The sequence below is a fragment of the Vulpes vulpes genome, chromosome X (genome assembly GCF_048418805.1).
Source record: "Vulpes vulpes isolate BD-2025 chromosome X, VulVul3, whole genome shotgun sequence".
NCBI classification, from domain to species: domain Eukaryota; kingdom Metazoa; phylum Chordata; class Mammalia; order Carnivora; family Canidae; genus Vulpes; species Vulpes vulpes.
Window position 1 is genome coordinate 72,591,386 of NC_132796.1, and position 26,336 is coordinate 72,617,721.

The following is a 26,336-nucleotide window of genomic DNA, read 5'->3' on the forward strand; positions in this document are numbered from 1 at the left end:
ATTAGAGAGGGAGACAAACCATAAGAGACTCCTAACTGTGGGAAACAGAGGGTTGCAGAAGGGGAGGTGGGTGGTGGTTTGGGGTAACTGGGTGATGGGCACTGAGGAGGGTACTTGATGGGATGAGCACTGGGTATTATACTCTATGTTGGCAAATGGAACTTCAATAAAAACAAATAATAAAAAAAGGCGTGGTAAGAGAAATTGTTAATGCTTTGTTATATATTTACTTGTCAAAATGATAAAACATTGTATTTCAACGACTTTTTAAGAATAAAGAATGTAAAATTTTTTATTCTTGTCACTTATATGTTGCAATGATAACATTTAATTTCAATGACTTTGTAGCTAAAGATAAATGTAAAATAATTACTACTTTGTGTATAGTTTTTCCTTGTTTAAATGAAGACAGACTGCATTTTAAAGACTTAGTAAGAAAGAATGTAAAAGTAACAGTGATAAGTTGATGTTATTTTCATGTTGAAATAAGATGCATTCCAAGGACTCACTAAAATTTTTTAAAATTATTTTTTCTTGGAGGACGGGCAATATGGCGGAAGAGTAGGGTCCCCAAATCACCTGTCTCCACCAAATTACCTAGATGACCTTCAAATCATCCTGAAAACCTACAAATACGGCCTGATATTTAAAGAGAGAACAGCTGGAATGCTACAGTGAGAAGAGTTCACACTTCTATCAAGGTAGGAAGATGGGGGGAAAAAAGAAATAAAGAAACAAAAGGCCTCCAAGGGGGAGGGGCCCCGCGAGGTGCCAGGCTGAGGCCAGGGCGAGTGTCCCCAGGACAGGAAAGCCCCGTCCCGGAGGAGCAGGAGCTGCACCAATCTTCCCGGGCGGAAAGGCACCCGCAGGGAGTTAGAGCAGGACCCAGGAGGGCGGGGATGCCCTCAGGCTCCCTGGGACACTAACAGGCACCTGCACCCCGCAGAGAGTGCGCCAAGCTCCCTAAGGGATGCAGCGCGCACGGCGGGACCCGGAGCAGCTCGGAGGGGAATGGGCGGCGGCTCCGCGGAGGGGGCTGCGCGGCCGGGAGCACGAATCCAACAGTGCAGGCCCGGGAACACAGGGCACTGGGGACACAGCCCAGGATCCGGCCTCCCCCCGGGACAGGCAGAGGCCGGGAGGGCCCAGGACAGCAAGGACGCTCCTGCCCAAGCTGAGCAGATCAGCGGCCCCGCCCCCGGAGCATCCAGGCCTCTGCAGAGAGAGAGCTCTGTAGTTACTGCGGGAGCTGAATCCAGGGCTCCAGAGCTGGCCGCCGCCACTGTTGTTGTTCCTCCTTGGCCTCCCAGGGTAAACAACCGCCACTGAGCATCACAGTAGCCTCACCAGATAAACAGGTTAAACATCACTCACTGAGCATTGCACCAGGGAGAGGACAGAGCAGCTCCCCCAAGTGCTCACACCTGAGAATCTGCACAACAGGCCCCTCCCCCAGAAGACCAGCTAGAGGGACAGGGGAAAAACAAAGTATTGACCAAGCAGCAGCACTGGAAAGTTTCAGGGGAAGTCAAGGGACTTAGAGTATACAGAATCAGAGGATACGCCCCCGTGTTTTTTGTTTTCTGGGTATTTTTTTCTTTTTGAATTGATTGCTTCCCCCACCTCTTTTTTCCTTTCTTTCTTTTTCTTTCTCTTTTTCTTCACTCTTTTTTTCTTCCTTTTTTCTTTCCTTCCTTCTTTCTCTTCTCTCTTTTTCTCCTTTTCCCAATACAACTTGATTTGGCCACTCTGCACTGAGCAAAATGACTAGAAGGAAAACCTCACCTCAAAAGAAAGAATCAGAAACAGTCCTCTCTCCCACAGAGTTACAAAATCTGGATTACAATTCAATGTCAGAAAGCCAATTCAGAAGGCCAATTATACAGCTACTGGTGGCTCTAGAAAAAAGCATAAAGGACTCAAGAGACTTCATGACTGCAGAATTTAGATCCAATCAGGCAGAAATTAAAAATCAATTGAATGAGATGCAATCCAAACTAGAAGTCCTAACGGCGAGGCTTAACGAGGTGGAAGAACGAGTGAGTGACATAGAAGACAAGTTGATGGCAAAGAGGGAAACTGAGGAAAAAAGAGACAGGCAATTAAAAGACCACGAAGACAGATTCAGGGAAATAAACGACAGCCTGAGGAAGAAAAACCTACATTTAATTGGGTTCCCAAGGGCGCCAAAAGGGCCAGAGGGCCAGAATATGTATTTGAACAAATCATAGCTGAAAACCTTCCTACTCTGGGAAGGGAAACAGGCATTCAGATCCAGGAAATAGAGAGATCCCCCCTAAAATCAATAAAAACCGTTCAACACCTCGACATTTAATAGTGAAGCTTGCAAATTCCAAAGATAAAGAGAAGATCCTTAAAGCAGCAGGAGACAAGATATCCCTGACTTTTATGGGGAGGAGTATTAGGGTAACAGCAGACCTCTCCACAGAGACCTGGCAGGCCAGAAAGGGCTGGCAGGATATATTCAGGGTCCTAAATGAGAAAAACATGCAACCAAGAATACTTTATCCAGGAAGGATCTCATTCGGAATGGAAGGAGAGATAAAGAGCTTCCAAGACAGGCAGGAACTGAAAGAATATGTGACCTCCAAACCAGCTCTGCAAGAAATTTTAAGGGGGGAATATCAAAATTCCCCTTTAAGAAGAAGTCCAATGGAACAATCCACAAAAACAGGGACTGAATAGATATCATGATGACACTAAACTCATATCTTTCAATAATAACTCTGAACGTGAACAGGCTTAATGACCCCATCAAAAGGCCCAGGCTGTCAAACTGGATAAAAAAAGCAGGACACATCAATTTGCTGTCTACAAGAGACTCATTTTGGACATAAGGACACCTACAGCCTGAAAATAAAAGGTTGGAGAACAATTTACCATTCAAATGGTCCTCAAAAGAAAGCAGGGGTAGCCATCCTTATATCAGGTAAACTAAAATTTACCCCGAAGACTGTAGTGCGAGATGAAGAGGAACACTATATCATACTTAAAGGATCTACCCAACAAGAGGACTTAAAAATCCTCAATATTTATGCCCCGAATGTGGGAGCTGCCAAATATATCAATCAATTAATAACCAAAGTGAATAAATACTTAGATAATAATACACTTATACTTGATTCTAGCTCTTTCTATACTCGATAGGTCTTCTAAACACAACATATCCAAAGAAACGAGAGCTTTAAATGATACACTGGACCAGATGGATTTCACAGATATCTACAGAACTTTACATCCAAACTCAATTGAATACACATTCTTCTCAAGTGCACATGGAACTTTCTCCAAAACAGACCACATACTGGGTCACAAATCTGGTCTGAAACGATACCAAAAGATTGGGATCGTCCCCTGCATATTCTCAGACCATAATGCCTTGAAATTAGAACTAACTCACAACAAGAAGTTTGGAAGGACTTCAAACACGTGGAGGTTAAGGACCATCCTGCTCAAAGATGAAAGGGTCAACCAGGAAATTAAGGAAGAATTAGAAAGATTCATGGAAACTAATGAGAATGAAGATACAACCGTTCAAAATCTTTGGGATGCAGCAAAAGCAGTCCTGAGGGGGAAATACATCGCAATACAAGCATCCATCCAAAAACTGGAAACAACCCAAATACAAAAGCTAACCTTACACCTAAAGGACTAGAGAAAAAACAGCAAATAGATCCTACACCCAGCAGAAGAAGAGAGTTAAAAAGATTCGAGCAGAACTCAACGAAATCAAGACCAAAAGAACTGTGGAGCAGTTTAACAAAACCAGGAGTTGGTTCTTTGAAAGACTTAATAAGATAGATAAACCATTAGCCGGCCTTATTAAGGAGAAGTGAGAGAAGACTCTAATTATAAAAACATGAATGAGAAAGGAGAGATCACTACCAACACCAAGGAAATACAAACGATTTTATTTTTTTAAAGGTTTTATTTATTTATTCATAGAGATGCAGAGAGAGAGAGAGAGAGAGGCAGAGACACAGGCAGAGGGAGAAGCAGGCTCCATGCAGAGAGCCTGACGTGGGACTCGATCCAGGGTCTCCAGTTCACGCCCTTGGCTGCAGGCGGCACTAAACCACTGCGCCACCGCGGCTGCCCACAAACGATGTTAAAAACATATTATGAACAGCTATACGCTAATAAATTAGGCAATCTAGAAGAAACGGATGCATTCCTGGAAAGCCACAAATTACCAAAACGGGATGAGGAAGAAATAGAAAACCTTAACAGGCCAATAACCAGGGAGGAAATTGAAGCAGTCATCAAAAAACATCCCAAGATACAAAAGTCCAGGGCCAGATGGATTCCCAGGGGAATTCTATCAAACATTTAAAGAAGAAACCATACCTATTCTACTAAAGCTGTTTGGAAAGATAGAAAGAGATGGAGTACTTTCAAATTCGTTCTATGAGGCCAGCATCATCTTAATTCCAAAACCAGACAAAGACCCCACCAAATAGGAGAATTACAGACCAATATCCCTGATGAACATGGATGCAAATATTCTCAACAAGATACTAGCCAATAGGATCCAACAACACATTAAGAAGATTATTCACCATGACCAAGTAGGATTTATCCCTGGGACACAAGGCTGGTTCAACACTCGTAAAACAATCAATGTGATTGATCATATCGGCAACAGAAAAACCAAGAACCATATGATCCTCTCATTAGATGCAGAGAAAGCATTTGACAAAATACAGCATCCATTCCTGATCAAAACTCTTCCGAGTGTAGGGATAGAGGGAACATTCCTCAACATCTTAAAAGCCATCTACGAAAAGCCCACAGCAAATATGATTCTCAATGGGGAAACACTGGGAGCCTTTCCCCTAAGATCAGGAGCAAGACAGGGATGTCCACTCTCACCACTGCTATTCAACATAGTACTGGAAGTCCTAGCCTCAGCAATCAGACAACAAAAAGACATTAAAGGCATTCAAATTGGCAAAGAAGAAGTCAAACTCTCCCTCTTCGCTGATGACATGATACTCTACATAGAAAACCCAAAGGACTCCACCCCAAGATTGCTAGAACTCATACAGCAATTTGGCAGCGTGGCAAGATACAAAATGAATGCCCAGAAGTCAGTGGCATTTCTAGACACTAACAATGAGGCTGAAGAAAGAGAAATTAAGGAGTCAATCCCATTTACATTTGCACCCAAAAGCATAAGATACCTAGGAATAAACCTAACCAAAGAGGTAAAGGATCTATACCCTTATAACTAGAGAACACTTCTGAAAGAAAGTGAGGAAGACACAAAGAGATGGAAAAATATTCCATGCTCATGGATTGGCAGAATTAATATTGTGAAAATGTCAATGTTACACAGGGCAATTTACATGTTTAATGCAATCCCTATCGAAATTCCATGGACTTTCTTCAGAGAGTTAGAACAAATTATTTTAAGATTTGTGTGGAATCAGAAAAGACCCCGAATAGCCAGGGGGAATGTTGAAAAATAAAACCATAGCTGTGGGCATCACAATGCCAGATTTCAGGTTGTACTAGAAAGCTGTGGTCATCAAGACAGTGTGGTACTGGCATAGAAACAGACACATAGATCAATGGAACAGAAGAGAGAACCCAGAAGTGGACCCTGAACTTTATGGTCAACTAATATTCGATAAAGGAGGAAAGACAATCCATTGGAAGAAAGACAGTCTCTTCAATAAATGGTGCAGGAAAATTGGACATCCACATGCAGAAGAATGAAACTAGACCACTCTCTTTCACCATACACAAAGATAAACTCAAAATGGATGAAAGATCTAAATGTGAGACAAGATTCCATCAAAATCCTAGAGGAGAACACAGGCAACACCCTTTTTGAACTCAGCCACAGTAACGTCTTGCAAGATACATCCACGAAGGCAAAAGAAACAAAAGCAAAAATGAACTATTGGGACTTCATCAAGATAAGAAGCTTTTGCACAGCAAAGGATACAGTCAACAAAACTAAAAGACAACCTATAGAATGGGAGAAGATATTTGCAAATGACCTATCAAATAAAGGGCTTGTTTCCAAGATCTATAAAGAACTTATTAAACTCAACACCAAAGAAACAAACAATCCAGTCATGAAATGGGCAAAAGACATGAACAGACACCTCACAGAGGAAGACATAGACATGGCCAACATGCACATGAGAAAATGCTCTGCATCACTTGCCATCAGGGAAATACAAATCAAAACCACAATGAGATACCACCTCACACCAGTGAGAATGGGGAAAATTAACAAGGCAGGAAACCATAAATGTTGGAGAGGATGGGGAGAAAAGGGAACCCTCTTACACTGTTGGTGTGAATGTGGATTGGTGCAGCCACTCTGGAAAACTGTGTGGAGGTTTCTCAAAGAGTTAAAAATAGACCTGCCCTATGAACCAGCAATTGCACTGTTGGGGATTTACCCCAAAGATACAGATGCAATGAAACACCAGGACACCTGCACCCTGATGTTTCTAGCAGCAATGTTCACAATAGCCAATCCGTGGAAGGAGCCTCGGTGTCCATCGAAAGATGAATGGATAAAGAAGATGTGGTTTATGTATACAATGGAATATTACTCAGCCATTAGCAATGACAAATAGCCACCATTTGCTTCAACGTGGATGGAACTGGAGGGTATTATTCTGGGTGAAATAAGTCAATCGGAGAAGGACAAACATTATATTGTCTCATTAATTGGGGAATATAAATAATAGTCAAAGGGAATAGAAGGGAGAAAAAATGGGTAGGAAATATCTGAAAGGGAGACAGAACATGAAGACTCCTAACTCTTGGGAAACGAACTAGGGGTGGTGGACGGGGAGGAGGGTGGTGTGTGGTGGTGAATGGGTGATGGGCGCTGAGGGGGGCACTTGATGGGTTGAGCACTGTGTGTTATTCTGTATGTTGGCAAATTGAACACCAATAAAAAATAAATTTATTATTAAAAGAAAGAAGAAGAAGAGGCGAAATATTTAATGATTATTACCCAGCCATCAAAAAGAGTGAAATCTTGCCATTTGCAACAATGTGGGTGGAGCTAGAGTGTATTTGCTAAGTGAAATAAGTCAGAGAAAGACCAATACCATATATTTTCAGTCATATGTGGAATTTAAGAAACAAAACAGATGGACCTACGGGATGGGGGAAAAAGGACAGTGAAGCAAACTAGAGACTCTTAACTATAGAGAACAATATGTGGGTTGATGGAGGACAGGTGGGTAAGAGTTGGGCCGAATGAGTGATAGGTATTAAGGAGGGCACTTGTGTTGAGCAATGGGTGTTATATGTCAGTGATGAATTGCTAAATTCTACTCCTGAAATCAATATCATAGTTTATGTTCACTCCTTAGAGTTTAAATAAAGCTTTGAAACAGAGAAAAAAGAAATCTCATTTATGCTAGCACCAAAAACAATAAAATACTAACAAATAAATTTAAGCGAAGAGGTGAGAGGTCACTATACTGAAAACTATAAAACACTGACTTAGGAAATTGAAGGAAATACAAATGATTGGAAAGGCATCCTGTTTTGTGGATGGAAAGAATTAATATTGTTAAAATGTCCATGGTATGCAAAGCTATCTATGGATTCAATGCAATCCATAACAAGATTCTAATGGCTTTTTTTTACAGAAATTGAAACAAATCTTCAAGTTCATATGGAACCACAAATGACACCAAATAACCAAAGCAATCCTAAGAACGAAGAACAAACTGGAAGGTATCACATTTCCTGATTTCAAGCTATATCACAAAGCTATAGTAATAAAAAAAACTACACAGTATTGGCATAATAACAGACACATAGATCAATAGAACAGGATTGAGAGCTCAGAAATAAAGCTGAGCATATATGTCAATTATTATTTAATAAGCAAGCCAAGAATACTCAGAATAGAAAAAAACAAGGAAGAAAGCACCTTGATATGAATCTTGGCCATGATTTCTTGGCTATGACACCTTAAGCACAAGCAACCAAATAAAAAATAAGCAAGTGGAACGACATCAAACTAAAAAGCTTCTGCACAGAAAAAAAAAAAGTTCTTTTGGTATCGTTTCAGACAAGATTTGTGACCCAGTATGTGGTCTGTTTTGGAGAAAGTTCCATGTGCACTTGAGAAGAATGTGTATTCAATTGAGTTTGGATGTAAAGTTCTGTAGATATCTGTGAAATCCATCTGGTCCAGTGTATCATTCAAAGCTCTCGTTTCTTTGGAGATGTTGTGTTTAGAAGACCTATCGAGTATAGAAAGAGCTAGAATCAAGTATAAGTGTATTATTATCTAAGTATTTATTCACTTTGGTTATTAATTGATTGATATATTTGGCAGCTCCCAAATTCGGGGCATATATATTGAGGATTGTTAAGTCCTCTTGTTGGATATATCCTTTAAGTATGATATAGTGTCCCTCTTCATCTCTCACTACAGTCTTCGGGGTAAATTTTAGTTTACCTGATATAAGGATGGCTACCCCTGCTTTCTTTTGAGGACCATTTGAATGGTAAATTGTTCTCCAACCTTTTATTTTCAGGCTGTAGGTGTCTTTCTGTCTAAAATGAGTCTCTTGTAGACAGCAAATAGATGGGTCCTGCTTTTTTATCCAGTCTGACACCCTGCGCCTTTTGATGGGGTCATTAAGCCCGTTGACGTTCAGAGTTACCATTGAAAGATATGAGTTTAGTGTCATCATGATATCTATTCAGTCCTTGTTTTTGTGGATTGTTCCACTGAACTTCTTCTTAAAGGGGTATTTTAAGAGTCCCCCTTAAAATTTCTTGCAGAGCTGGTTTGGAGGTCACATATTCTTTCAGTTCCTGCCTGTCTTGGAAGCTCTTTATCTCTCCTTCCATTCTGAATGAGATCCTTCCTGGATAAAGTATTCTTGGTTGCATGTTTTTCTCATTTAGGACCCTGAATATATCCTGCCAGCCCTTTCTGGCCTGCCAGGTCTCTGTGGAGAGGTCTGCTGTTACCCTAATACTCCTCCCCATAAAAGTCAGGGATATCTTGTCTCCTGCTGCTTTAAGGATCTTCTCTTTATCTTTGGAATTTGCAAGCTTCACTATTAAATGTCGAGGTGTTGAACAGTTTTTATTGATTTTAGGGGGGATCTCTCTATTTCCTGGATCTGAATGCCTGTTTCCCTTCCCAGAGTAGGAAGGTTTTCAGCTATGATTTGTTCAAATACATATTCTGGCCCTCTGGCCCTTTTGGCACCCTTGGGAACCCCATTAAACGTAGGTTTTTCTTCCTCAGGCTGTCGTTTATTTCCCTTAATCTATCCTCATGATCTTTTAATTGCTTGTCTCTTTTTTCCTCAGTTTCCCTCTTTGCCATCAACTTGTCTTCTATGTCACTCACTCGTTCTTCCACCTCATTAACCCTGGTCGTTAGGACTTCTAGTTTGGATTGCATCTCATTCAATTGATTTTTAATTTCTGCCTGATTGGATCTAAATTCTGTAGTCATGAAGTCTCTTGAGTCCTTCATGCTTTTTTCTAGAGCCACCAGTAGCTGTATAACTATGCTTCTGAAATGGCTTTTCTGACATTGAATTGTAATCCAAATTTTGTAACTCTGTGGGAGAGAGGACTGTTTCTGATTCTTTCTTTTGAGGTGAGGTTTTCCTTCTAGTCATTTTGCTCAGTGCAGAGTGGCCAAAACCGAGTTGTATTGGGAAAAGGAGAAAAGGAGAGGGTAGAAAAAAGGAAAGAAAAAGATCAAAAGAAAAAAGAAAAAAGGAAGAAAAACAGAAAAAAAAGAAAAGAAAAAGAGAAAGAAAAAAAGGGTGGGGGAAGCAAACAGAAATCAAAAAGCAAAAAAGAAACAAAAAAAGAAAAAAAAAACACGGCGAGTATCTTCTGATTCTGTATACTCTAAGTCCCTTGACTTCCCCTGGAACTTTCCAGGGCTGCTTGGTCAGTAATTTGTTTTTCCAGTCCGTCTAGCTGGTCTTCTGGGGGAGGGGCCTGTTGTGCTGACTTTCAGGTGTTAGCACTTGGGGGAGCTGCTCTGCCCCCTGCCTGGTGCAGGGCGGATTTGCGCTCTCAGCCAGGCAGCCCCCTCTCCGCGGAGCCCCCACCCGAGCCCCCCGAGCTGCTCCCGGGTCCAGCCGTGTACGCTGCAGCCCTATAGGGAGCTAGCTCGGTGCACTCTCCCCGGGGCACAGGTGTCTGTTAGTTTCCCTGGGAGCCTGAGGGCATTCCCGCCCCTCCTGGGGTCCTACTCTAACTCCCTGGGAGCCCCTTTCTGTCCGGGAAGATTGGTGAAGCTCCTGCTTCTCCGGGTTGATGCTTTCCTGTCCTGGGGGTACTCGCCTGGGCCTTAGCCCGGCTCCTTGTTGGGCCCCTCCGCCTTGGGTGCTTTTTGTTTCTTTATTTCTTTTTTTCGAGTCTTCCTACCTTGTTAGAAGCGTGAACTCTTCTCACTGTAGCATTCCAGCTGTTCTCTCTTTAAATCTCAGGCCGAATTCGTAGATTTTCAGGATGATTTGAGGTTATCTAGGTAATTTGGTGGGGACAGGTGACTTGAGGACCCTACTCTTCCACCATCTTGCCCCTCCCCTCCTCTTCTTCTTCTTTTTAAAAAGATTTATTATTCATTTGAGAGAGAGAGAGGGGAGGCAGAGGGAGAGTCTTCAGGCAGATTCCCCACCGAGCATGGAGCCTCAAGTGGGCCTTGATCTCACCAGCCATGTGATCATGACCTGAACCAAAACCAAGAGATTGATGCTCAACCGACTGAGCCACCCAGGCTCCCCTATACCACTTCTTCTATCCATTCATCAGTTGATGGACATTTGGGCTATTTTCATAATTTGATTGTTGTTAATAACAACACTATAAACATCGGGATGCATGTGCTCCTTCAAACCAGTATTTTTGTATCCATTGGGTAAATACCTAGTAGAGCAATTGCTGGGCTGTAGGGTAGTTTTATTTTTAAATTTTTGAGGAACCTCCATACTCTTTTTGGCAATGACTGCACCAGTTTGTTTTCCCTCCAACAGTATAAGAGTGTTCCCCTTTCTCCGCATCCTAGCCAACATCTGTTGTTTCCTGTGTTGTTAATTTTAGCCATTCTAACTGGTGTGAGATGGTACCTCATAGTGGTTTTGATTTGTATTTCCATGATGATGAGTGATGTTGAACATCCTTTCATGTGTCTGATGGCCATCTGGATGTCTTCTTTGGAAAAGTATCTGTTCATGTCTCCTGCCCATTTCTTAACAGGGTTATTTGTTTTTTGGGTATTGAGTTTGATAAGTTCTTTGTAGACATTGGATAATAACCCTTTATCAGATATATCTTTTGCAAATTTCTTCTCCCATTCTGTAGGCTGCCTTTTAGTTGTGTTGATTGTTTCCTTCACTGTGCAGGAGCGTTTTTATCTTGATGAAGTCTCAATAGTTCATTTTTGCTTTTGTTGTAAATGGGATTGTTTCTTCTTTCAGGAATTCACTGTTGGCATATAGCAATGCTACTGATTTTTGCATGTTAATTTTTGTGTCCTGCCACTACTGAATTCATTGATTAGATTTAGCAGTTTGGGGTAAAATCTTTAGGATTATCTTTATATAAATTCATGTCATCTTCACATAGAAATAGGTTAACTTCTTCCTTTCCAATTCTGATGTCTTTTATTTCTTTTTAACACCTAAATACTCTGGGAAGGACTTCTGGTACTATGTTGAGTAGAAGATGTCAAAGTGGGCACCTTTGTCTTAATCCTGATCTTTGAGAAAAGCTTTTAACTTTTCACCATTGAGAATGATGTTTGTGGTGGGCTTGTCATGTATGGCCTCTGTTATGTTGAGATATGTTCCTTCTATAACTAATTTGTTAAGAGTTTCTATGACGAACGGATGTCGGAATTTGTCAAGCCTTTCTCTGCATCCATTGAATGATCTCATTTTTTTTCCATTCTATTAATACAATGTATCACATATACTGATTTGAAGATGTTGAACCATCCTCACATCCCAGGAATAAATCCCACTTGGTCTTGGTGAATTATCCTTTAATGTGCTGCTGGAATTGGTTTGCAAGTATTTTACTGATATTTTTTTGCATCTATGTTCATCAAGGATATTGGCCTATAGTTTTCTTTTCTAGTAGTGTCCTTTTCTAGTTTTGATATAAAGGTAATGCTAGCCTCGTAAAATGAATTTGGGAGTATTCTTGCCTCTCCAATTTGTTGGAAGAGTTTGAGAAGGATTGACATTAATTTTTTTATCAGTGTTTGGTAAAGTTCACCAGTGATGCCATCTCGTCCTGTACTTTTCTTCATTGGGAGGGTTTTTTGTTTTTGTTTTTGTTTTTAAATGGTCATCCAATCTTCTTATGCGTAATTGGTCTGTTCAGGTTTGTTTCGTTTTTTCATCTTGATTCCATCTTAGTAGGTTGTATGTTTCCAAGAATTTTTCCATTTCTTTTGGGGTTGTCCATTTTGTTGATGTATAGTTGTTCATTCTTTTTTTTTTCTTAATTAGGGAGTTGGCTCATGCTATTGTGGAACCTGACAAGCCCCAGATCTGCAAGATAGGTTGGCAGGTGGCTGAAGACCTAGGGAAGAGCTGCAGTTCAATTTTGAAGGTGGTTTGCCGGCAGAATGCCCCCTTCCTTCAGGGAGGTCAGTCTTTTCCTCTATTCAGGCCTTCAACTGATTGGATGCGACCCACCCACACAATGAAGAGTAATCAGCTTTGCTCCAAGTCTACTGATTTAAATATTAATCTGATCAAAAACAATCATCGTAGCAATACCCAGAATAATGTTTGGGCAAATGTTTGGGTACCACGGTCTACGTAAGTTAACACAGAAAATTAACCATCACAGCTGGGATCCTGTTACAACTGCAAAATTTCAGACCCTGCCACAGACACTCCTCTCTCCAATCCCCAGAAATCATGCCATCCTACCATTACATTATTGCCTTTCTTTGATGCCGGTTAGGGTGCTAAGAACAGCCAGATACCATTTCTCCCTGCTTTATTTTATTTCGGTGGGGATGTGAGACAGTGTCTAATCTTGTATGATCTAGGTCCAAGGCTTCTGCCCTTGGTTATGGTCACTGAAGGGGTGATGTGTTCACATCCAATGACTGACTTTCTCCCTGGTTACAGGGTGGTAGAATCATAGGGAGCAGTGCTTGAAGAGAAATTCTCTGATCGTTAAAGAAATGGTACCATTAAGGCCTTATGAGCAGGCAAGTAAGATAAATAGAATCCATATTTAGGAAGCTAAGCAGCAGTTATACACTAGAGCTAGGGGTGGAGTTTTGAGGCAGGGATCCCAGAGATAAACATATCAGATCAAAGCAAGATCTGGGACAAAGTGTTGAGAGCAGAGAGTAACACAATGGAGTCAGAGGGATTTTTAGGAAAGGCACAGAATTCAGTTGGAGATAGAAAAAGTCATCATCAAGGCCACTACTCTTGGAGTTCCTGCAGCTGCTTCTGGGGTTCTTTCCCCCCAGAGGCTCCTGGGCCCTGATGGGGTATAGGAAGGGGTCCACCACCCATCCCCAGCAGCAGCCTTTGTGAGAAGGGCATCTCGTTGGAGGTGTCCATAAACTTGATGCCTTTGTACCATGGCACCAAGGGACTTGGGAGAATTGGCAGGAGAGTGAGTGACTGGAAGACCATGGCATCTGAGCTAGCTAGGGAAGGAGGTCAAGGATGTGGAAACTTAATGATGTAGATGTAATGATGTAGAGAGAGGAAGTAAAGGGGCCATGCAATGAGTTCCGTGGTCCCTGCCCATGAGAGGAGAACTCAGACAGCTCAGAAAGCCTAATTTGAGCCAAACACTGCAATTGCTTGCTAACATGTGGACTGCCTCTATTCCTCATGATGCGGCTGGGAAGTGTGCACTGTGGGTTCAATTCTCTAGGTGAGGAGGCTGAAGACTTGTCTTTGACCATGGAGGCACTACATGGAATAGCATAGATTACTCCCTATTTTTCCCTTAGGTCGTATTTCCAAGAAATTCACACATCCCTATACAGATTCCTCGTGTAAATGTACATAGAGAACTAAAAAGTGGCAAGTGGTAAGAGATAACTTATGTGAGACCTGCCAATAGAGGCATAATTTGTAAACTGGTGGTACCTCACTTATGCCATCATTTATAGGATGGTAACTTGAAATTTGGTACTACTATTATTGTAATTTCAAAAATAATGCCTGCTTGTGGTCTAAGCACATGGACATGGAGCAACCTTGTCAGCTCTCTGACAAATGCACTGGGCAAACAGGCTGACTCTTCCTCACTTTTGGTGCTAAAGTGAGATCCCTCCCGCAGTGCACCTTCAGAGCTGGGGAGGGGACAGTACAGGGGGTGGATGAAAAGACAAATGTAAGCATGGTGAGAGGTGTGAACAGGCCCATTTCCCGTTCACCTGTGTGCAAATCATAAAATTGTTGACGGTATGCCTTTGAATGCATTCAAATGATTAGGAATAAGAAGTGAAATATGTGAGTCCTTGTCTTCCTTCCTTCCACAACCCTCACTAGCTGGTAGGCAGCCCTTGCAAAGCCCCTGTTGTTTTAGGTTACATGCCTGCTTCTGCAGGCCTCCAGGTAGAGCATCTGACTGAATGACACTGTTTCCAAAGGCTAATCCCTGGAAGCAGTGTGTGTCCTTTCTCATCAGAATTTTTTGACACACTACCTATGGAATTAGCACCTGCCAGGGACTGCCAGGGTGAATAATGTGGGGGAGAGGGCAAGGTCTTTCAGTCTTGGACTCATTAGCTCATGTTGGGACAGAGGAAGAGAGATGCAGGACACACAACATACGACATGCAGCATCATTATTTATTATGAAACTAAACAGCAATCATGAGTGGGGGAAATACATGGAACAACTGATCCTCCCGGTGGTATGTCACCTGGCCTGGAATATAACTTTGGCTCCTTGGTCAGCGAGGCCTCTTTTCCCAGTCATGGGCATGGGCATAGGCCGGAGAAAAGAGAAACAATGATGATGTGGACATCCAAGGCTTCTTTTAGGTGATTTGTTTGAAGGCCTCCTCTGGGATCTTGCTTTCCTTCTGGAGGGAAGGAGTTGAGACATCAGAAGAGCCAGAATCCAGAGTTTCATCCCCAGGCCACCCAGCCTCCACCTTCTTGGGCTTCCTGAGGCCCAGAAACACCCATCTGTAGCCTGCTTAATGATTCCCAGACCTCACCTGGAGCACAGTGAAGACCTGACCAGCTCTGCTGTAGTTCCACTCATTGTCCTGAAGGCACCTGGAATGGGAGAACAGGTGATCTCCATTAGTACCACAGTACAGACACGCTGACCTTGCAGCTCTAAATTTGTGCCACTCTTTTGCCGGGGTGCATGTACCAGTATGAACATTATGTGTAATGATGAAGAAAGACCTAGTGAAAATGTCTATCACTGGCCTACTATAATTTATGCCCACTAGAATTCAAAACAGAAAAATAGAGCTCTCCAAAAGAACAAGGTAACTTAATGTATATTGATAAAGAAAGACATTCAAGAAAATATATGGAAATTTAAAAAGTATAAGTTTCCAATCATTTTTTGAGATATAATACACATAACTATGTTATCATTTTTATGCACATAACATTTTAAAGTGTACAATTCAGTGTTTCCTTAGTTTAGTCATAAGATTGTGCAACCATCACCATTATCTAATTCCCAAATAATTTTATCACCTCACAAAGAAACTCCTTAAACATTAGCAATGACTCCCTATTCCTCCTCTTTCCCCAGACCCTGGAAATCACTAATTTGCTTTTGGTCCCTGTGGATTTGACTATGCTGGGCATTTCATATAAATGGAATCATACAATATGTGACCTTTTGGGGCTGGCTTCTTTCAGTTAGCATAACGTTTTCAAGGTTCATCCATGTCATGGCATATATCAGCACTGTATTCTTTTTTTTTTATGACTGAATAATGTTCTACCATGTGGACGTACCAGATTTGTTTATCCATTCATCAGCTAAAGGACATTTGGGTTGTTTCCACTTTTTGGCTATTACAAATAATGCTGCTATGAACATTCCTGTACATGTCTTAGACTGAACATATGTTTTCATTCCTCCTGGTAGATACTTGGGTGTGGAATGACTGGGTCATATGGTAACTCCATGTTTAACATTTTGGGGAGCTGCCAAAATGTTTTCCCCAACCCCTGCTCCATTTTATATTCTCAACAATAATACATGAGAACTCCAGTTGTTCCACATCTGCACCAACACTTGTTATCATTCATTTTATTGATTAAAGCCAGCCTAGTGGGTGTGAAGCAGTAACTCACTGTGTGGTTTCAATCTGCATTAAATCCTTAATGACTAATGGTGCTAAGAAGTTTTTCATGTGCTCGTTGGCCCCTTGTATATCTTCTTTGGAAAAATGTCTATTCAGGCCCTTTCTCCACGTTTTAAATTGGGCTGTTTGCCCTTTTACTCCTGAGCTGCAAGAGTTCTTCATATATACCTGTCAGCTATGTGATTTGCCAATATTTTCTCCCATTCCTTTGGCGGGATTTTTTACTCTTCTGATAGTGTCCATTGGTACACAACAGCTTTTAATTCTGATGAAGCCCAATTTATCTATTTTTTTCTTTGGTTGCTTGTGCTTTTGGTGTCATATTTAAGAAACACTTGCCTAATTAATGGAGAATTACACCGATGTTTTCCTTCATGATTTTTATAGTTTTAGCTCTTACCTTTAGATCTTTGATCCGTTATAGTCTATGTTTGTACACAATGTGAATCAGGGGTCAAAATTCATTGTTTTGCATGTGGATATCCAGTTGTCCCATCACCATCTGCTGAAAAGACTATTTTTTTCCCAACAGATTTTTTTCATCACTCTCATTCACAATCAATTGACCATAAATGTGAGGGTTTATTTGTGGACTCTCATCTCCACTCCATTGATTCATGCACTGTCCATATGCCAGGACCACATAGTCCTGATTACTGTACTTTGCAGCAAGCTTTGAAATTAGGAAGTGTGAGTCCTCTAACTTTGTTCTTTTCTTTCAAGCTTGTTTTGGCTCACTTACATATGAAGTTTAGGATAACCTTGTCAATTTTTGCAGAGGACTTTTGACAGGGATTATGTTGAATCTGTAGATTGGACTAGATATTACTATCATCTCAACAATATTAAGCCATTTAGCAATATTCCAACCAATGGAAATGAGATGTCTTTCCATGGGGTGTTATTTATTTATTTATTTATTTATTTATTTATTTTCAGCAATGTTTTATGGATTTCAGAGTATAAGATTTATGCTTCTTTTGTTACATTTGTTTTCAAATATTTTATTACTTTGATGCTATTGTAAGTGGGCTTATTCTCTTCATTTCATTGTTGGACTACTCATTCCAAGTACATAGACATACAAGTGTGTTTCATATATTGGTTTTTATCCTGCAACCCTGAGTTTGTTTATTAGTTCTAGTAGCTTTTTGGTGGATTCTTTTGGATTTTCTATATGTAAGACAATGTCATTGACCATTATAGTATGTTTTAAATCCTTCACATATATAATGCTATGAAACCTTTTCCATCAGCCCTTTTCCTTTCCTTTCCTTTCCTTTCCTTTCCTTTCCTTTCCTTTCCTTTCCTTTCCTTTCTTTTCCTTTCCTTTCCTTTCCGAAGCAAACTATCCAAAATGTTATTTTTCCAAATTTCCTGTGAGTTTCTTTGATTCAACCCCCAGCTTCCACCCAAGTCACTGTAGTAACTCATCCTTCTTCCCATGCACATCCACCACTTACTTCTGAGACCACTCAAGTTTCATCCCAGACTGAGTGGAGAAAGCATGCACCATTTCCTGCTGCTCCTGGGAGAGGGTAGGCATGGAGCTGAAGGTAGGTGTAGGCTCTTGGTTGGAGAATGCACTCTGAGTCTCACCAAGGGTGGCATCTCTCACAAATAGCTCATCATTCACAATGCATAGACTGGAGGGAAAATGGGCCCTCAGACCAGTGGACGAATGTACAACCCCACATCTCCAACAATGATGCTGCTCCCACTGCCACTCAGCAACTAGGTTCCTTCCATATGCCTACTGTGCCTGCCCCCACACATCGATTCCTTGGCTGGTACCTCCAGCCCTCCCACAGAGCCCACCTTTGCAGGGACTGTCTACCAGCCTCACTAGGTGTGTACTCAACCTGCAAACCAGGGAAGATTCTACATTCACATTTATCCCTTACAATAGCCCAAAGGAATGGACAGTCTAATCTCCATTTTCCAAGGAAGACAATGAGTCACAGAGAGGTCATGTGACTTAACCAAGATGGCACATACCTAGTGAGTGCTATGGTCAAGAAGAGAACCCAGTCCTCTAACCACCAGACTAGACTGCTCCTTGGATCTACCTGTTGGCTTTCCACAATACTGAAAAAAACAAGATGTCTACTCCACCATGCTCCCACACCCCTGAGCCCAGGCTGGGATGAGCATTTCCACCTACAACGTAGCACTCACCTGGAATTGCTGGCAGGGGTAACGATGAAGGTCCGGGTGAAGGCACGAACAGAACCCTGAAACTTTCCTTCCACTTCAACAACAAACAACAATACCCCCTGAGAGTCGCACATGCTTCACATTCCCACGCCGTGCTCCCCACTCAGAGTCTGAATTGATACTCATGCTGAAGGGGACAATTGTTCACTGGGAGTCAGGGTGTCTGGTATGGCGATGGCAACAGTGGGAACAACCTGCTCCCAAGTGACAGGGCCTCTACTATGTGACAGGTGCTGTGACAACCACTTCACAAGTTTGTTCAATTCATTTTTCACAGCTGCCCAAGAGGGGGACATTATTAGCTCCATTTTGTAAATGAAGAAGCTTAGAGGTTAAGTAATCACCCCAAGTAGTTCTCAGAGTAAGGATCAAGAATGGCAGGCATGAAACTGCACAGACTGTGTCCCTAATGTCCAAGCTGTGTGGGACAGACAGGCATAGGCCCAGGTCAGACCAGGATGGTTTGGGGGCATAGTGGAGGCAGGAGAACACAGAGGGAATAGGAAGAGAAGGAAAGGGATCAGGGAAACTTGGAGAGTTCTGAGAGGGAGCCCAGCCAGTGGCGATGGAACAGTGGGGCATCTGGGGAGGGGTTCCATGCACACTGACCTTCCTTGAACACCCCATTGACAGAGAAGCAGAGCATCTTCTCCTGAAAGGGAAGAGCACAGGTGCTAAGTCACTTAAACTTCCCATCCACCTGTGGCTTTCTGGGGCTGCCCTTGGGAGGGAGTGGGTGCTCACCGTCTGGAACCACATGTCCACCACAAGGGAGCTGAGGTCGTGCTGTGTTTTGGGCAGCACACAGAGGGAGCACACGATGTCACAGCTTGTATGCTTCAGCAGCTGAACACACTGGGCTATGGGGAGGGGTGTGGAAAAGCAAGCGAGGGTCAGGGTGGCCACACCCTGGGCCCTATAATTATCCCTTCACACCCCCGTTCCCTGCCCAGTCTTCCCCATCACACACGCACAGAGGTCCTTGAGCTTCTTCATATTCCTGCTTTCCTTGAAGTACTCGCACAAGCTGCTTCTAGCAGAGAAAGAGGAACAGAAGGTGGTGGTCTGGCCAGTGTGAATGTTTCTAAGGACTTCCATGTGGCTCCCCAGGAGACACAGGGCCCAAGGGCAGAGTCTGAGCTTTGGTACTCACGGGGCTGGGTCCTCAGGGTTGAAAGAAATGGCCAGGGAGAAGCAGGCCTCATCATGGTAGGCACCGAGGAGACCCTGACGGTCTCCAGAGTCGTAGATCAAGTAGTACCTGTGGGGGAGTAATGAGGACAGTCTATCTCTGTGGTCTGGACCCCAAATGAGATTTCAAGATCCAGTCAGCAGTCCTGAGCTTGGGTGGCCTCACCCATACTGGCCCTCCCCTTCCTCAGATTCCCAGGGGTACTTACTGTTGCAGGAATCGCAAGACTAGACTCTTCAGTGTCTCAGATCCTTTGTAACTTTCCTGGAATCAAAAGACACTTGAGACTATGTGGCTGATAAAGCCTCCCTTGTAATACTCCAAACATTGATCATTTTCCCTCACCTTGCAGGGCTTTATCAAGCAGGGTGTGTCAGCATCAATGATAACTGGTGGTGGTAACTCCTGGCCATCCTGGAGAAGGGAAGAAGTCAGTAGTGGAGACCACAGAGGTGGTCCTGGATGCTCAAGGGAAAAGACAATCCCAAAAGATGGTGAGAGTCAGAGGTCAGGTACGAAAAAGCGCTGGAAATTACATGGACAAGATTACAGTGGGAATTTTCATCATGAGGTCCTGGAAGTCTTTACTACTATATGCAATGCGTGTGTGTGTGTGTGTGTGTGTGTGTGTGTGTGTTTGGAAACTTTTCAAGAGAGCATATTCATGTGTTTTTCAGGAGTCCTGGTCCCCTAAAATGGATAAGGATCTGACACAAACATGTAATCTAGGCAAGACCCAAAAGGCTGGGGCAGGTGTGGAGGTAATCAATGTTAGTAAGTGACAATGATGAATGTAGGCACTTACCAGGCGTAACAGCTTGGGAAAACAATCCCTGATGGCACTGTCCAAAACCCAAAATAGAAAGAAGTGACTGATAGGTCAGAGTTGTGAAGCCTCCCTCCTTCCCTTTTCCTCCCTCCCCTCCCTCTCTTTTCTACTGTGTAGCTCCCACCTAGACTGCCCTGAATCCTTTCTTCAGTGCCATAAGAAGCAACATATGGAGCCCAGGCTCCAGGGTTGCCTTCCCTTCCCTGCCTCCCTTCGTTCCTCCAAGTCCCCAGTGAAGGCTCCCAGAGATAAGAGGGAATGGACTGGGAGCCCAGGGCTCTGCTACCTCACTAGGGGTCCAGCATTCTGCAGGACCATGACATCCACCCCCAGGGATGGCCCTGGATGCTGGGGCAGGGAGGTGAGTGAGTGAGGCAAGACCCAGGAGGCAGGGAGGAAGAGGGAGGGGGATGAAGACAGAAGAGGGAGTGAAGGTAGGAAGGGAGAGGTGGGAGAGACATAGGGGAACCAGAGACAAAGGAGGAAGAGAACGCAAAGCAAAGGGAAGGGAAAGAAGCTCTACCAGGGTGGTAGGGGTCAGGATGGAAGAGAGAAGGAGGAAAAGGTCCCATGGCTGCAGCCTTTTCCTTCACCTGCCCTGGCTGGCCCTGGCACCCAGATAGGAATGGAAAACATGCAGGTGTTGGGCTGGGGGCCCAGTGTGTGCTGGTTGAAACTTTGCCACCTGTGTGAGCTCAGTCTGAGCTGGACATGGGGAACAAGGCAACCACGGGGGGCAGGAGACCTGCCCCAGAAAGAGTAGAGGGTCAAGTCCAGGTCGGCATAGGGCTGAGGGTCTATGGCCCCCTCTTATGACCACCGCCTTCCCTCCTGATGGCCCCTGTGCACCTGTGCCTGTCTCGGTCGGTTCCTAGCCTGAGGTATTATACCTGTGCTGGGATACCCAGGGCTTCTCTGAAGGACCAGTTAGGTTGATGCAATGTGTGGAGGGAGGGGAGTGGGAAGTGCCTCTGAGAGGCCTGTCCTCCCGTCTCCTCAAGCACCTCTGCCCTCTCTGCCTTCCATTCCTGCCTCAGGAAGCCCTCTGCTCACTGGCAGTCATCCACTTCTGGTTCCTTGACTCAGAGAACACTGGTATCTCCCAAGGAGGACCCCACTCTTGGCATTGGGTCAGAGAAATGGATGTCATGATGGCAGCCATTCATAGCCTCGGCCCTCAGCATGGGGCAGGAAAGCCACCATGGCAGCCTGAGATTAGAGGGGAAACCCTTCAGGAGCAAAGGAGGAGGTCCCCTCTCAGAACAAGGGAGGGAAGCCCCATCTCAGCAGGGAGTAGGAAGGCCTGTCTCAGCCTGAGGCTCTGGGCTGGAGGACCCTTCTCAGTCCAGGAGGGCACCAGCATCTGGCTCGAGGCTGGTCACTCCTGGTCCTGGAGAGGAGGAGGAGCCCTGCTTCCTGGAGCACACTCTTGGAGGGCATGCTAAAGAACACTGAATGCAGGGAGGTGGAAACAGACCCCACACCAGGAGAACAGGTGAGCAGGTCAGAGGAAGGAAACTCATTACACGTGAGGGGCATAGAGAGAGAAGGTGGGGCCTATGGTCCTTCCAGAGGACCAGGGTTGCACATTCCTGAATATGTACATTCTCAGGGACAGCTCAGGCTCCCGGGGCCCAAAGGTCCCCAGGAAGGGCAACAGGGGTTCACACTGACCTTATGTAGGTGGGCTGGTCTGGAAAGGTGTCACACAAGGGGTTCCCTTCTAGCCAAAGCTCTTCAAGCTTCAGCCCTTTCATCTTGCTTAACTCCCACACCAAGTTCAGCTGAGAAATATTGGGAGGAAACTGGAAAGGAGTCCCAGAGAAAGAGACACACACGGGGCCCCCTGCGCCCCCAGCCCCCCCCTTTCCACACAGGTACCTTCTCCTGCCTCCTGTCATCACTCTGATGAGCACTACCACCCACTATCAAACCCAACTTTGACCTGGCTCCCTCTTCCCACCTCATTTTTGGAGAGGTTCAAGATCTTGATTGTGGGGGCCATCTCTATAATGTCAGACAGGCCATCCAGCCCATACAGTTTGTTGTTGCTCAAGTTCAAGGACAACAGCTATTGGTGAAGAAGAGTTAGAAAGACAGTTACTGTCTAAGGCCTCAGAGACAAATCTGTTCTCCACCCCATGAGTTCCATCCCTTACCATTAATAACAGCACTGGGCCTAAAGCCTCACCTCAGGGAAATTCTCTTCAATGATCTGCAGGGTGGCAGCCATGCAGTTTCTTCGGTTCAGGATTATATCTATATCATGGCCCACCAAGTCTTCAGGAAGCCGAGAGGAGGCAATCAGAAGGCTGAGAGAGGCCCATGGCCAGCCCCAACCCCTGCCCACATCACCATCTCTCAGTCTCCCTCCCAGGCAGATCCCTGTGCCCTCACCTGCCCTAGAATTACTGACATCAAGTATACCTGGGTCAAAACGGAGACTCTGGAGATCAAGAGCTTGCTGGGAGACATCATAGCGTTTGTTCATGGTCAGCTGCAGAGAGAGTTGGAGAGAGCCACTGGAAGACTGGTGGGGATAGGGAAATTGGGGGCTGGAGGATTAAGAGGTGCGTCTGAGTGTGCACACACAATGGGCCTTGAGTCTGCATTACCTTTAGCTGCTCCATTTCTTCTGGCTCCAACTTGTATCTCACAGAGTAGGGTACGGTAGAGGGATTGACAAAGATAGATATCTGCAGGAAGGAGAGGTGGCGTGAGCACCAAGAACTTTCATGCCAAAGAAGACCAGCCCCTGCCCTGTCCTTCTGCCACAGGACTAGGTAGAGGTAATGCCCTCAACCCATACCTTTCGGTTCTCATCGTCACAAATCTTGTAGCTGATATCCTTCAATGCAGAGGCAGTGCCAACATCCTGAACAAAGAATCGAGCTTGGTTTTTCACATAGTGAAACTGCAGGAGGGGAAGGCAACCATAATTTTGGAGGATAGAGTCTTCCTGCTCAGTGAGCTCCCCCACCCCCACCTCCCTGTGCCCACTCATCTGGCTTCACCATCCTCTCTTACATCCACTGGAATGAAGGGGACACTGCAGTGACTCTGGATTGAATTCATTAGCCATGCCTTGTCGTACTTCCTCCCATAGGGAATCTAAAGGTGAAAAGAAGGGATGGGAGTGAAGAGGGACAACATGGAATTAAAGCTGGAAAACAGACCCAGCAGCATTCTTGTCCGACCTTCTACTGAGCCATAGAGGGCCTCTAAAGAAGAGACCATGGCATTATTTCTCATTTTTGTGCCAAATATGGATTTCCTCAGCCTACTTTCTCTCCGTTGGAAAGCTCCCCTCCAAATAATTGCCATAAGGTTCTTTAATGCGGTCTTCCTTTTTAAAAAAATTTTATTTATTTATTCATGAGAGACACAGAGAGAGGCAGAGATATAGGCAGAGAGAGAAGCAGGCTCCATGCAGGGAGCCCGACGTGGGACTCGATCCCAGGACTCCAGGATCACGCCCTGGGCCAAAGGCAGACGCTCAACCACTGAGCCACCCAGGCATCTTGTGGTCTTCCTTTTTAATAAGATTCCAGGATGGTCTATCTAATATGCAGACCTTGCCAAGACACTCACAGTGATCTTGAACCAGCTCCCTGAGGTTCCATCTTGTGTGTTCTCCCCCACTTCTCTCTTCAGAGTTTTTCTACCTTTCCACACAGTAATATGGATATGGCCTTCATTATGCCATTTCACTCTCCTCTTGTTGCATCGGGTGCTATAGGGAGTGCTGTGGATGGGAAGTGGAGAGGAGGAGAGTGGCCATTAATGCTAAGAAAGGCTTCTTCTATACACCATCATCTCTCTGTCACCAGGACTACAATTAAGATTGCTTAACCATTATTCCACTTCTAGCATTCTTCAGTTTTCCAGTGAGAGAAGACAACGAAGACCAGGGAGAGTAAAAGAGTTGCAGAGTCCCAGGGGCTGCTACATGCAAACCAGGCTGCCTGTTCACTTACTGTCTTACTTGGGGGTCCTCCTGGACATCCCCCATTGACACATTTTCATCATCCTCCTGGAGGTGTGAAGGCTGCAGCTCATATCCTCCATGTTCATAACGAGGGTCCCTCTTGCCAAAATTACCTCGGAAAGAACTCCAAACCTTCTTTCTTCTTTGAGATGAACTACCATCATCATTGTTTTCTCAAAAGGGGAACAAAAATACAAGATTGAAAATACATCAGTGGTCTATTCACCATGTACCACGTTCTAGGCTAACACCATTTAGGTGAGCAAAGTGTCAACCTGCCCTAAGGGTCCAATCCTCTAAACCCAAAAAGGAAACTCCTCTGCTTGTCCGGATAGGAGAGCCTTGTTTGACAGATGGCACTATCAGGGAAAGAATCTTGGAGGATAGGGAGGAAACTGTATTGAACCTTTTAAAGAATGAAGCAGGATTGATATATATCAATATCTATCTTTATCTATCTATCTATCTATCTATCTATCTATCTATCTATCTAATCTATCATCTATCATCTATCATCTATCTATGCATCATCCATGGGTTAGATTGGAAACCAGCCATACACCAGGAAGACATCTGAATTGTACCTTCTCTCAGACCTGTCTAAAAACCACACCAATCCCAGGGAGGCAATCTCTCTCATGCTTTCCAAATACAATCAGCCACCAAACTTATCCCACCAATGATCAGCAGGCTGTACTTCCTTTGCTGGTGTAGTACAAGCTTTAACGTCAGGTGGGACTGAAGTAACGGCTTCCTAAGTTGGCCCCCCTCCCCCCAGCCTTGCTGTCAACAATACTCAGTTTTTTTTTTATTTTTTTTTAATTTTTTATTTATTTATGATAGTCACAGAGAGAGAGAGAGAGGCAGAGACACAGGCGGAGGGAGAGCAGGCTCCATGCACCGGGAGCCTGATGTGGGATTCGATCCCGGGTCTCCAGGATCGCGCCCTGGGCCAAAGGCAGGTGCCAAACCGCTGCGCCACCCAGGGATCCCAACAATACTCAGTTTTAAATATCCAGAGGGAGCTTTCTTTTTTGCCCAGCCTGAAATGCCCTTCAGCTGAGGAGACCACTCTTCCTAACCTCAGCTCCTCTGTAACAAGGGTCTGAATGACAAACTGGGATGAAATGTCAACTACCATTTCCAAGTGTGTAGGGATTCTTCTTTTTTCTCTCTATTGTTGGTTTCTAATTTGGGTCCATATGGTCAGAGAAGGTTCTCTGTGTGATTTCAATTACTTTAAAATTGGCTGCGGTTTATTCAATGGTCCAGGAGATGATCTGGCTTGATGAATATTACATAGCTATCGGGGGGGGGGATGTATTCTGCTGTCGTTGGGTGCTCTATTTACATCATGTAGATCCAGTTGGTTTATTGTGTTATTCATATCTCTTATATTCTTGCTGGTTTTGTCTCCAGCAATTTTATCCCTTGCTAAGGAGGGTGGTGTTGATGGCCCCAACTATAATTATGGACGTGGTTATTTATTATCCTTTCAGCTCTATCAGTTTTTGCTTCATGTACTTTGATGCTCTGTTGTTTGGTGCATGCACATTTAGGATCATTATGACTCCCCAGTAGATTGATCCTTTGATAATTATGTAATGCCTCTTTCCGTCTCTTATCAATTTTCTTTGCTCTGACATCTGCTTTCTTGGATATTGTAGCCACAGGTATACTTAGACAGTGTCTTGGTGATATTTTGCCTGATATTCACTCCTACGGGTTGCATTGATGTTCACCATCCCCCCTCAAATACTCCCTGCCAACCTATATA

The 26,336-nt window shown here is 43.9% G+C and overlaps 1 protein-coding gene across 1 annotated transcript; it reads right to left on the reverse strand.

The window, feature by feature from the left end:
- Positions 1-15,031: 15,031 nt before the first annotated feature.
- LOC112925669 (nuclear RNA export factor 2-like) lies at positions 15,032-26,304 on the reverse strand. Its single transcript, XM_072743509.1, has 21 exons — positions 26,283-26,304; positions 24,549-24,732; positions 24,163-24,316; positions 23,599-23,682; positions 23,381-23,485; positions 23,187-23,267; positions 22,999-23,068; positions 22,763-22,851; positions 22,535-22,642; positions 22,246-22,355; positions 20,548-20,584; positions 20,088-20,156; positions 19,951-20,006; positions 19,704-19,811; positions 19,525-19,583; positions 19,295-19,410; positions 19,160-19,202; positions 18,512-18,584; positions 17,797-17,979; positions 15,215-15,275; positions 15,032-15,076 (listed from the first exon to the last, which is right to left on the reverse strand). The coding sequence occupies exons 1-21, from the start codon at positions 26,302-26,304 to the stop codon at positions 15,032-15,034; spliced, it is 1,857 nt and encodes a 618-aa protein (XP_072599610.1).
- Between the last annotated feature and the right edge of the window lie 32 nt (positions 26,305-26,336).

Coding starts and splice junctions, on each gene's coding strand:
- LOC112925669 (XM_072743509.1), bottom strand. CDS start 26,304: ATGGTGAACATCAATGCAACCC. Junction 23,486..23,598: donor TCCCCTTCATTCCAGTGGAT/GTAAGAGAGGAT, acceptor CCCCTCCTGCAG/TTTCACTATGTGAAAAACCA. Junction 22,356..22,534: donor TGAACCTCTCCAAAAATGAG/GTGGGAAGAGGG, acceptor AATATTTCTCAG/CTGAACTTGGTGTGGGAGTT.